The sequence below is a fragment of the Trachurus japonicus genome, chromosome 24 (assembly GCF_045865225.1).
Source record: "Trachurus japonicus isolate A0001 chromosome 24, Traja_1.0".
In the NCBI taxonomy this organism is placed as follows: Eukaryota; Metazoa; Chordata; class Actinopteri; order Carangiformes; family Carangidae; genus Trachurus; species Trachurus japonicus.
In genome coordinates, this window is record NC_140930.1 from 25,986,101 (window position 1) to 25,998,769 (window position 12,669).

Consider the following 12,669-nt stretch of genomic DNA (forward strand, 5'->3'; position numbering starts at 1 on the left):
CTGCTGCTCTCTTCCTTCGGTTTGCCAGGTTTGCCAGGGTTTTCCAGCATGTTTGGTAAGAAGAAGAAACGGCTGGAGATCTCAGCTCCGTCTAACTTTGAGCACCGGGTCCACACGGGCTTCGACCCGCGGGAGCAGAAGTTCACCGGGCTGCCGCAGCAATGGCAGAGCCTCCTGGCGGACACTGCCAACCGGCCTAAGCCCATGGTGGACCCCTCCTACATCACCCCCATCCAGCTGGCACCGATGAAGGTAGAGTGTGAATGGACAGTGGACATCAGGCCTAAACACTGGGGACCAATCAGTAACACTTTCTCTCTTATCACTTGCATCACTTTTTTTTTCTTTGCATTTTTGTGACTCACCTACATCCTCTCCCTCTCTATGCACATTTATAACTTGTTTTTATTTCTTCCCTCAACTGTCCCTCAACACATTCCTTATACTTTTTATTTTTTATTTTTTATTTTTTTTTAAATCTTTGCATTCTCTCTCTGTCTCTCATCACTCCTCTTCCACTCTGTCGTCATCTTCAGAGGCAATATAGACAAATCTACAGTGTCATCTCGCCACTTCACACTCTACAGATTTCTAATATGGATATGAAATTACAGTCATATTATTGTAAGTGATATTACTTTAAATCTGCATTAAGCAATTTTTTTTTATATTAAAGTGACATTGAATGGCCCTTTTGCAGCACCTGACTCACTGTGAATTAAAGCAAGTTTACCATTAAAAAGACAAAATAATAGTCCTCACTTTAGAAATGAAAAGTTTAATTCATTATCTTATCAGTACACTCTCACAAGGTGACATGTTTATCGTTTCCTACTCTTCCCATTCCCTTTGCTCTGCATTAAGCCACCTAATAGTGATGTTTTACTGTAATTCTCACAGTTGAGCACTCTTCAGCCAAAGTTTAACAGCTGATGTGGTTCTGTGTTTATTCTAGCTGTTCTTAGCACATTATTTTGGTTGTGTTGCTGCACACACACAGCCTCACCACTCACCAGATCCCACCATGTTAAGAAAGAAGCACTAAACCATCTCTACTCTACTGTAACTGACCTGGCCTGAGGTCATCAGAAGGGTCAAAAAAGATGAAGATATTTTGTGCCTACATCCACTGTTGCATATTAAACCCATTCTGTAAAACTATCACAGACAGAGAAGACCCAAGGCCAACACATATGCCAGTGAATACGACTCAGAAACACAACCTCAATACTGTTGAATGTTGATCCCTGTCTCTCTGTGTCTGCTATGTTAGCAGGCCAACAGCTAACATGTTAACCATTAGCACATAGACCTTCTGCCCCCTGCTGGCCAAAAATTGCTTAATGGAGCTTTAAAATCACTCCTTTATTATTAAACTTGTCATCAAAAAGCCTAATGCAAACTGCTGTTCCCTTTCATTTGCTTCTGTCTCTCTCTTCCTTATCTCCCCTGTGACTGTGATTGTGTGTCTCCTCTTGTCTCCGAACCTTCTGAGTGTCTCCTCTGATGTGTTGTTGTTCATTGGTTCTTCTTAACATATCACATTGACATATTTGATCAACTGAAAAAAGAGAAAATGGCTACAGTTAACCACAGTCATTTGCACATTACATTTCTGTGCACCTTTCTCTTGGGTGGTAGCAGAACATGTGATTGTTTTTTGTATGGCGAGGGCCTTCTCTTGCGTACTGCAGGTTGGATCAGGCCTCATGGGTCTTCACAGGGTCACTGCTTAAACCGTGGCTTTTTTCCCCCTCCATTGTACTCTACTGTCTGTGGTCCCATCTTACTGCTTGCGTGACCCACATTCAAACCTTTCAGTGGGCCAGCGCCCCTCAGCTTTGAATCTAGGACCCTCCGTCTTGTGTGTGTTACAACACCTGCCGACTCCACCTTTGCCGACCTTGATTACACCCCTCCCTTAGACGTCTCACTTTTGAAAGCTGATATATGACACTGCAGCACTTGCTTGCATCTAAAACAGTGACACTACAGTAAATGCACTATTGTGAGCACTAATCATCAAGCTAACTTCCACATTCGTCTTTGAGGAACCACTTACAGGTCTTGCTGACAGGAAAACACATGCTCAGACTTCCACAACAGCCCTGTAACAGAGAACAGCAATATGCCACAGGAGATATCTCTGAAGAGGGGGAAACAAGAAAATAATTCTCTTGCTCTCTTCACAGATATCTCCCAAGAAAGTCCGGTCATCCGAAACGCCGTTGCCCAAAGTATGACACCCTCTTCCCTTCTGTTTTTTAACCCCCCGTCCCTCCTTCTTTTTTTTTTTTCTTTTTTTTAATCTTGTTGTTGTTGTTTTGTTGTTGTTGGTAGCTCTCACACAGTCACAACTCTGCTGTTCCGTCACCACATCTCTCCTCCGCTGCCTGCTGCCATGCATTCAGGTGGAGGTGGTGTGTCAGCAGGAGCAGGGAGAAACACTTGAGAATGACTCCACACATGACATAACTACATTGCTCTGCCAAGTCTTTTCTTAGGCCTCATCTCCACCCTCCTTTCCGTTTCATTCGCATGAGCCTCCCCAGAAAAAGAACGACGAGATTCACTGTAGCAGCATGCTCCCTTGTTTCTCCCCTTTTTTGCTATGGAGCGCCATTGATAACGGTGATGATGATAATCATAATGATGATAATGATGATGGTGATGATGATGGGTGCTGAGATGTGAAGTGCATGTTGCCATGACAACTGATTCTGCTCTGCTGTAGGCCACCAGAAAATAGGTCATAAAGGGTTTGCACGTGGTAGAAGAACCCTTTTTACAATGCACCTCCTAGCCTGAACGACAACTGCTCCTCTCCTCTCCTCTCCTCTCCTCTCCTCTCCTCTCCTCTCCTCTCCTCTCCTCTCCTCTCCTCTCCTCTCCTCTGTCCTTTCCTCCCCTCCTCTCCTCTCCTCTCCTCTCCTCTCCTCTCCTCTCCTCTCCTCTCCTCTCCTCTCCTCTCCTCTGTCCTTTCCTCCTCTTCTCTCCTCTCCTCTCCTATCCTCTCCTCTCCTCTCCTTTCCCCCTCTCTCCTCTCTCCTTTCCTCCTCTCCTCTCCTCATCAAAAGCCTGTTACTCAGGGAAATCAATCAAAGATGAATTAGTTAAAATGATGTGATATATCCTCCTGGATTTTTGCAAATCTTTTATAGAGCATCATAGAAATTTACACCTCTGGAATCTGTTTACTTACTAATCTCCAGAGAAAGAAGAACACAAGTAAGTCAAGTCAAGACTTCGGGGTGTGCATGGACGTACTTGAAAGTGGAGAACAAGCTTTGAAAGTAAAATTCAGATTTTTTTTTATTAATTTTTATGTTCATCTTGAAGTCTGCGCTCAGTTTTCTCCAGCTGTTATGCCAATTTTTGAGCACTTGAGAGAGTTGAGAGCGTGCCTGCCAACAGTTTTTAATTAACCGGCTCAAACAGGACATGCTCATAATATCTGTCATATCTTTTTATAGCTCAATAATAAATGAACTAATAATTGTAGAAGTGGACAATAAAATATTTGTCATGCTCCTCAGTAACAAAGTCACTGCAACACTAAATCTAAGGCGCTGGTTTCTAATAGACAAGGATACTTCTGCTGACATTGTCACCCAGAAGTGATGACGCGCAGTGACAGAGCACTTAAGTCGTAGATGTTCTCAGACTTTAAAACTCAAGGAGGACCAATAATTATGACAAAAAAGAATGCATTCTATAACAGTACTGAAGATAGGGTGGGTGACACTGTGTGTGTGTGTGTGTGTGTGTGTGTGTGTGTGTGTGTGTGTGTGTGTGTGTGTGTGTGTGTGTGTGTGTGTGTGTGTGTGTGTGTGTGTGTGACCCTGACTCTAAAGGTGGGCCGTGGTTATTTATAGGGTCTCACCCATGGCCTGATATCCTTCTCCTGTGGTTGCCCTGACACTTGATTGACACAAGGCTTCCTCTGTTTGGCAGACTCCCCCAGCTCTCTGCACTGAGTGTGTGCCTTTGTATTCATGTGTGTGTGTGTGTGTGTGTGTGTGTGTGTGTGTGTGTGTGTGTGTATGTTGTTCATGCACACACAAGGTGAGCAGGGAGTGGACTTCACCAAACAGTACAGAGGGACGGAGTACAGTAAAAAGACAATATTGTGTGTGTGTGTGTGTGTGTTTGCCTGCCTTGTCAGTGTTTGCACATGTGTTTCTGAGTGCGTCTGTGTGTGTGTGTGTATGTGTGTGTGAACATAGAGCAGTTAGAGAAGAGGTCGGCACTGTCATCATGCTGAAATAACTACTACCTCTGCCCTCTGGCTTGTGCGCTCATCGTTTATTCACAAGGCTTGTAGCCTTGTTGTCAGACTGCTCATCTCAGCTCAGCATTAGTATTGCTCAAAGCTTTGGCTCTCATCTCTACCCCCCCCCCACCACACACACACACCCCCGCCCCACCTCCATCAGCCCCCAGCACACATGCTAATCCAAAAGTTTAGGCTAACACCATGCCCTAACAGCATTTCCATGTTTTAAACATTGTGCTCTTAAAGCTTCTTCATTCTTACTATTTGAAGTGTGTGTGTGTGTACTTGTACAGCTATACATGTGAGGACTAGTTTGAGTTTTAAACCCTCAGAGTGAGGACCTGTTGGGAAAGTGAGGACATTTTGGCCTGTCCTCACTTTCTCAGACCCCTTCGAAGGGTTGTTTGAGGGTTAAGACTTTATAGTAACTAAATAGAGTCAGGGGCTAGGGAAACATTTTGTCAATTAGTGTCCTCACAAAGATACCAAATGCCATACATACGTGTGTGTGTGTGTGTGTGTGTGTGTGTGAGAGTGGGTGCATTAGGAGTAAGCACTGGAACAACTGTATCTCCTTGCAAAACGTCTTCATTTTTATGTTGCACTTCTTGGTCTGATGTTGACGTGCGCGGTTCATGTGTGTGTGTCTGTGCGTGCAGATGAGTGTGTGTGTGTGAGGCAAGGTTACATGTGTGTTAATGTGTTGCATTCATTAGCACTAGCACTAGCAGGGGCACGGCCGTGGCTGTTATTAATGGCAGTCTCATGTTGCACCTTGACTTTAACGCCCTCAAATTGCAGACTCCTGTGGAGCCGAGGAGGTAATTTACCGTGATTGTGTGTGTGTGTGCACGTGTCTGTTCTAAGATGTGTGCGTATGTACACTACCTATTGGTATCCATGTGTAGCGCTTGAGCCCACTAATGCTATCTCCTTGTTCCTATTTGCTCATGTTTCCTCAGCCGTGGGCCAGTATTAGATGTCTGGGTTCCTGTAAATGAGAAATAGAAAAGACCCGTGTAGGAAAGGTCACATGGAAATGCAAAGAAATGTTTTCAGAGCAGATTCTTCTTGCATCACGTGTCTTGAATTTCATCAAGTCGTCTTCTTCTAACTGGAAGATTTTGTTACCTCAGGTTACCACTTTCCCCTGCGTGTGTCATTTGTTACTTTACATCGAGACTGTGAGATTTATGTCCTGTTTATGTCCCAGATAACCAACACTGTGATCAATTAGTGGTGTTTGGACAATGGGTCGAAGCCACGATAACCTGACAATATAACTGTGACAAAGTAATGAGCTCAAGAAATAAGCTGGCAGATGAGCCTGGAGCGAATTAACAACAGAGCCGTTCTAATGGGATTCTATTAAACAGCAGCAGTAAAGTTTATGTCCTGTACACAAGGTCAGGACAGTGGGAAACAATGGCAGGTTTTTCTGTAGAGTCAACATGCATGTACTCTAAGAAGCTAAATGAGAAGTCTGGCTTGATTTCCACTTTTCTTCCAATGCATGTTTAGTTTTAAAACTATTTGAATAAGTTATTTTGACCCCAGGATGATCAAACAACCCTCAGGATGTCATCATCAGCATCAGAAAACAGAAAAAAGTAACTTGTATGGATTCCACACAAGAGCAACCAAGAGTTTTCTTCCTCTTGGTGCTACTGCATCAGTGAAAAAGAGATGATAATAAGTGAACCTGGAGGGATCATGGGAATAACATGTGCATCATGATCTAAGGTGGATATTGCTCCTGCTTATCTTTAAATAACATGTTCGCCTCCCGAATGAAACTCAAATCCACCCTAACATTGCAAATGCAAACACAACAGAGAACTAGCTGCTTTCCCCTTTTCAGCTTGATTTATGTGTATTCTGACACTTAGAGCTACAGTGTGACTTCATAATGATATCAGTTTCAGTCTCGCGCCATGTGGGTGGGAAGTTAATCTGAGAATAGTTTAAGGGCTCGAGCAGCTCCACAGGTTTTCCACAAATTAGTCTGATAAGTGCAGTGATGAATGGAGTCATTCAAAGGTGTACAGACTGTGTGTTTATTGACACAGGTAAATACAGGTCTGCATTTAGATCAGAGGAAAGATTTTAAGCAGTTCTCTTACTCTTAAGTGACGCTCAGAGAAGACAGCACAGAGCATCATGTTAGTTCTAAATGAATACACTGTAGTGTTGTGCAGTGTGACTGCTGCTGAGGCTGCTGGAAGGAAACCATGTGGCAAGTGAGAGTATGAACATCACTGGTTTACATTAAAAGTATTCAGACCCCCTTCAGTTTTTCACCACTTGTTATTTTGCAGCTTTACTGTATGTTAAAATAGACAAAAAATCTTTATATTCCTCATCAATCTTCACCATCCCATCATGACAGCACAAACCCAGAGGAGTCCTGGTTGACCCAAACTTCTTCCATGAAAAACAATAAGTGCAGCAGAATATTTTTTGTAGCCCAGTGTCTTCAGTTCCTGTGACCTTGTGGATCTCATTTTGCTCTGATATGCAAATGAGCTGTATAGAAAATAAAGGTGTAGAACCATCTCAAAGATAAATAAAAGACCTGAATGGCACCTGAATGACCTACATGAGTGTCAGAGCAAAGCGTCTGAATACTTATGGTCACTTGATATTTCAGTTTTTCTTTTTTAATTAATTTGAAAAACATTTCTGCTGTCATGGTGGGGTGGTGAGTGTAGATTGATGAGGAATAAAATACAATTTCTTTCAATTTTAAGTAACATACAGCTACAAAATAACAAATGGTAAAAAAAAAATGAAGGGGGTCTGAATACTTTCCATACCCACTGTATGTACTGGTGCTGAAGGAGGCCCATGCATGTCAGTCAGATATTGGCCTAATGATTGTTTGCTGTAATGAAGCCCAAACCTTGGATATATTCATTTTTCAATACAGCGATCCTTGACATGCACTGAATTCCATGAGCTATTATGCAGTGAAGACACAGTTTATATTTTGTTGTGCCTCTGCTTCTTGAGCTTGTCTTCTGAAGCCTTAACTCCTGACATTTCCCAAAATGACTGCTTGCAGCCTCCAGAGCCTAAACTCCTTGCATTCAGCTGTGGGTTACATGTGCTGTAGGTAGTGTAGGTGGAGAGAGCTCTGGTGATATTTTTGGTAGCTGAACATTGCTCTGCTGTCAAGCCTATTATAGCTGCACTGAAAAGCTTATATCACACTGCAAAAAAGAAATGATGCAACAAAAATGCCCCCCAGATTTGTAAGCTACATTTATGGTAAATGATATTTACTGTAACAGTTTGTTTTCTTCTCTACTGTTAATTCATCAACTTAAAGGGATATTTCAACATTTTGGCTAATTCGCCCATTGGCATTATCCCTATAGTCATATCAGTAGGTTCGTTACCTTTAATTGTCTGTGTGTAGCCGATCTTCATATCTGGCCTTCTGCATTGTGTTTCTCATGGCCTGCCCTAGGTGGGGTTCGATCCCACGACCTCCCGCACCGGAGGCGACGATGCTAACCTCTTCGCCAAGAGGTTGACAACCGCTTGGCGAGTTGGTTAGCACGTCCTGTGAGTGCACATCTGTTACATGTGCAAGCTGTTTTTCAATCTGTAGGACAGAGAAAGGCTACAAACTGCTCAGCTAACACTATAGAGGCATATGGTATTTCTGGGTTTCCCTCATCAAACTCATCAAATACACAATCCAACAATTCCAAAACACTCTCATGGACAAGTTGTGACCTGCACATTCACCAAGCTATTAAATAATAACGTAATTATGTAACATTACGACACATGAAGCAAATACTCGGAACTACTTGCGCTTTTGACATCACTCTGCCGAGCAGCCGTGCCTGGGATGTAGTTTCAGTTGCGCATTTGCCTCGAAAACGGGCGCATGACGTCTGTCCGACTACCCATTTCTCCGACCACCCATTTCTCCGACTCCGACCATACATTTCTTTATTTCTGTGTCATCAGTCCGACCTCCCACTTCTCCGACTTAAGTAGCCCTAACCCTTAAGCTTACCCTAAACCTAACCTCAACACTGTAGAATGGGTAGTCGGAGAAATGAGCCGTCGGACTTGTGGGCAGTCGGACTGACGTATGCTCCCCCTCGAAAACAACTCTGTCTCGCAACGTTCCATTTTTACTTCAAAGCCTAGTGAATGTGCAGGTCACAACTTGTCCATGAGAGCGTTTTGGAGTTGTTGGATTGTGTATTTGACGAGTTTGATTAAGGAAAGACGGAAATAGGCCTACCATATGCCTCCGTAGCGTTAGCTGAGCTGCTTGTATCTCTGCCCCACCAATCGAAAAATAGCTTGCACCGTCAATTAAGGTAACGAGCTAAATTAAATGTTGAAATATCCCTTTAAATGTTTTTCTCACGTGGGACATTCAGTTCAGGTCAGACAAAGGTTGTCACAGTGAGACAAAGAAAGTGACTGGCACGGTCAGAAGAACAGCACGTGACAATGGGCATGAGAGTCAGGGTGATGACTGGTACAGTGTAAATGTCAGTGGGTCAGTGGTAGCACAGCCAGCGCACCCCCCCCCCCAACTCCCCCCACCAGCTTACTGGCAGGTGACAGCGAGCGGGGGGGGGGGGGGAGAAACTCGATCACTGGGTCTCTCAGACGTCGGGTCTCCGGGGGAGTGGGACGCCAGACTCGCAGCGGATCCAGCCTGGATGCAGCTGCAGCCCCGGCACAGCCACTTGCCATGGCGGGGGGGCAAGGAGCGAGCAGGGGGACAACGGGGCCCAGAGAGCTGGGGAAGTCAAGGCAGCTGAGGACGGAGCTGAGGCAGGTGGTGAGTGCCGTTGGAGGCTGGAGGAGACGTTTGTGTTAAAACTCCCCGGGCACAGACGATTGGTAAACAGTTACAGGTGGAGCGTTCGACTGTTTCTGTTTCTCTCGAGCCAAGACTGCATGCTGGTATGCTGGCTATGCAGATTTATCTGTGCAACAGGTCTGGGCTCTCACTGCCAGCAGTTCCCAGCACTTGGTGAAAACATGTTAGACCAAACACTGATGGTGCAGGTAAGACTGTAGCGAGTCCATGCACCACTTTTTCTGACACTACAGAGACCAGGTTGTAAAAGGGATAGTTCAACATTTTGGGAAATTTGCCTATTGCCATAATCCCAGTTTTAGGAGTAGGTTAATTACCTTTAATTGTTGGTGCAAGCTGTTTTTAGATCAGCGGGGAAGAAACGCAAGCTGGACAGTACTTTCGCATTTCCTTCATCCAACTAATAGGGATTATAGCAATGGGAGAATTTGCCAAAATGTTGAACTATCCCTTTAAATAGTCAGATTTTTGTTGCGGGTTTAACTCTGGCCTGTGTTGCTTCACAGGCAGCAGGTTGTTTCCTCCTGGTTCTAAAGACAGAGCTGCTCTGTGCACTCAGCACTGCATGGCAGAGTTATTTTTACAGCTTTGCTGGGTTTGCTGTGTGTGTACATATGGAAACGGAGCTTAGAGAGATAGTGTTTCTGATTTAACAGGGTCACCCAGTCCTTGCTTCAGGGGTAGCAATGCGAACGTGTGTCTTTATTAAAGAGGGAAGAGGACTATTATGTTTTGACATGTGCACACAGAGCGTTGCTAATTTGAGGAGGCGTTTTATTGCAGTGTGTATTAATGACATTGGGCAAGCTCCAAGGCAGTGGACTGCAGGTCCAGAATGTCTAACACGCCTCCTTGTTAAATGCTATTATAGCCCCAAAGCACTGTAAATTCTTGGACTAAAGATTTGCAAGAACGTGAAACAAAGACAGTTTCCTACAGACACAGATCAACACACACACACACACACGCTGCAGTGTTTCTTTACTCAGAATCTGCCAAATTGCATTTATGCGCTGCCTTGTCATTCACAACGACTGTGGCGTTCATTCAAGTTCTTAATGAACAGAGGAGAAAGTTGGACGCTGTGATCAATACGCGATTAATTTCAAGTTCAATTTGAATTGGGCTCAGTGTGTAATGTGTATTACATTCCATCATGCATTGATCTAGGCTGAAATTGGTCAAAGCAGAAATAGACTTGAAAGAAAATAACTCCTGATTGATGTGTGTCTGTGGAGATAGACACACACACAGACACACACATGCAAACAGATAGAGAGAGCATCTGTCTTTCTTGGCACCGAGCTGAAGTGGATGGCATTGATTTAGACCTCTCTCATTCCTTCCTCCACTCTGCTCCTCCTCCTCTGCTTTCTCAATTTGTCTCCTCTCACGGCTGCCATTCACAGTCACACTCTGCAAATCACCTCTCACGGCGGCTTCACAGCCACAGTCGGTGGGGGAATTTTGGCTTTCAGTAACGTGCGCAGTACGGTACTTTGCCAGGGCAGCTCAAAATGTCCTGGCTGACGACCATCCTTCAGTGTCTGAATGTGTTTTTTTTTTTTTTGGAAGGACATTTAAGCGGTGAATTTTAAATAGGAAAGAATTGTTGCAGGAAAGAAAATGAGATAATTGGTGTTTCGAAGCTACAAGTTTGTAATGGACGCGCAGTGCTTTCCAGTTTCTTGATGAGTAACTGTGGGGCGACTCTTCAAAATCTCTGTGTGTCTGTGGAGGGAGCAGTGATGCGCTTTCATCAGTCAAGTGTGAATCTCTGCGTCCTTTTCATGTGAACCACAGCATTTGAAAAACAAGCTCGACCTCTAAACATGAAGTAACGTGGCTCTGAAAACATCACAGTCATTCTTTGTGTCTCACTCAGCACATGCTCCTTCTCATCTGCTGTGAGGTAATGTAATGTCTGGACTTGTAGTATCCTCGTGTGGCCGGAGAGACAAACTACAACTCACAGTTCATATCCTTCACTTTCCTTTTCATAGAGAAGGAATGATGAATGAAAATCACTTTTACTTTGATCCATGTATCATCATTTCAGAGCCAGATTAGAGTGAGCATCAGGTTTATTATTTCACCACCAGCCATCTGCACCATCATTTGATCTTGAGCTTTACCGGGCCAGGGAACTCATAATAAAATCAGTTTCATATACTCAGAAATGTTCAGGGATAATATTAGTCCTCAGAAAAGTACAATTCAATCCAACAAATAAACGTTAAGTTCATTCTTGTATTGATTTTTCTCATTTTGAACATAATACATGACAGACAGTAATATAAACATCATACACATTTACACGTTACACATAAAGCTCATTATAGTTAGATTAAATTATGTATTTCAAAATAAAAATACATTTATGGTAAACAGGTCACAAGGGAATATGATAAAAGAGATTCATTTGAAAGGAAAATTTGTATATATAGATTATGCATACAATACATAGGCTATATACAAAAAAACAAAACAAATTTCTTTCCTTATACTTAGGGTAAAGAGCACTTCTAAACTTGCCATCAGACTATATGTTGTGGTTAAAATAATCAATAAATGGCTGCCAGAACTTTCTTTCCTGATTTCCTGAATACGTTTGGACTGCTTTTTGTGTCCAACTGAGTAAAATCAATCTTTGTGCAAGTGCTGACAAACAAAACCATACTATGTTCCATGTTGCTTTTCCTTAGACTTGCTCTTGATTTTTTTTTTAAATTCATTACACGTTAATGATGAAATAATCCTTAGTTAAGTTTAAACTCTGCATGACTTTGACTTGATGTTTTCATTGTAGTTATTTGTCTGTGGCACATAGCTACATCAAGGCTCTTGGCCTGGCTTAACTCACATTCATTATTCATTTCAAGAGTCTATTAAGTGTCTACTGCTTCGTCTGGAGCTCTGAGGCCGCAATTAACTCGACTCTTTACTGCTTCGAGCTACATGCTAACGTCGGCTAGCTATAGGTGCAGATTTTAAACAGATTTCTGTACTTTGTTCATTATTTTCAGTTTAGTGTGCTGGCATGCTAACATTTTTTAATTAGTGCAGCGTTCAAAATATGCCTTCAGTCTATCTTTAGATACTGACCTTGATGATTGTAGCATGTGTGTGTGTGTGTGTGTGTGTGTGTGTGTGTGTGTGTGTGTGTGTGTGTGTGTGTGTGTGTGTGTGTGTTTCAGGAGAAAAAACAGAAAAGCATAGAGAGAGTAGAGAGTGAGCGTTTGGCGAGGAAGGTGGGGGCAGTGATTTGTTGTAGCCTATAACTGACAGGGCTCAGATTAATGAGCGCTGGTGTGTAATTAATCTTTAGTGGGCAGCTGTCTATTTATCTGTCTCACTGAGGGACATCTAATTGATCCCCTCCTTTTCTTCTTGCTCTCTGTCTCCTCTCTTCTCTCCTCCTTTAGATCAGAAAGTTTCCCTGACAGTGACACACACTCTCTTGGAAACTCCGCAGAAAGGAGAGACCAGGCCAGAAATCTTTCAGATCACATTACTGATCACAGCGGGAAAT

General features: G+C 43.2%; 1 protein-coding gene across 5 annotated transcripts in view; it reads left to right on the forward strand.

Annotated features, from left to right (window-relative positions):
• pak5 (p21 protein (Cdc42/Rac)-activated kinase 5) overlaps positions 1-12,669 on the forward strand; it is an 80,258-nt gene that overhangs the window by 40,210 nt on the left and 27,379 nt on the right. For 3 of the 5 annotated variants that reach the window (XM_085770155.1, XM_085770154.1, XM_085770151.1), the window contains 2 exons: positions 29-252; positions 2,193-2,237. In XM_085770155.1, the coding sequence (XP_085626281.1) occupies positions 49-252; positions 2,193-2,237 (249 nt within the window). In that variant the 5' untranslated portion in view covers positions 29-48. The remainder of the gene's footprint in view (positions 1-28; positions 253-2,192; positions 2,238-12,669) is intronic. The other 2 variants (XM_085770156.1, XM_085770152.1) reach the window with 1 other exon arrangement.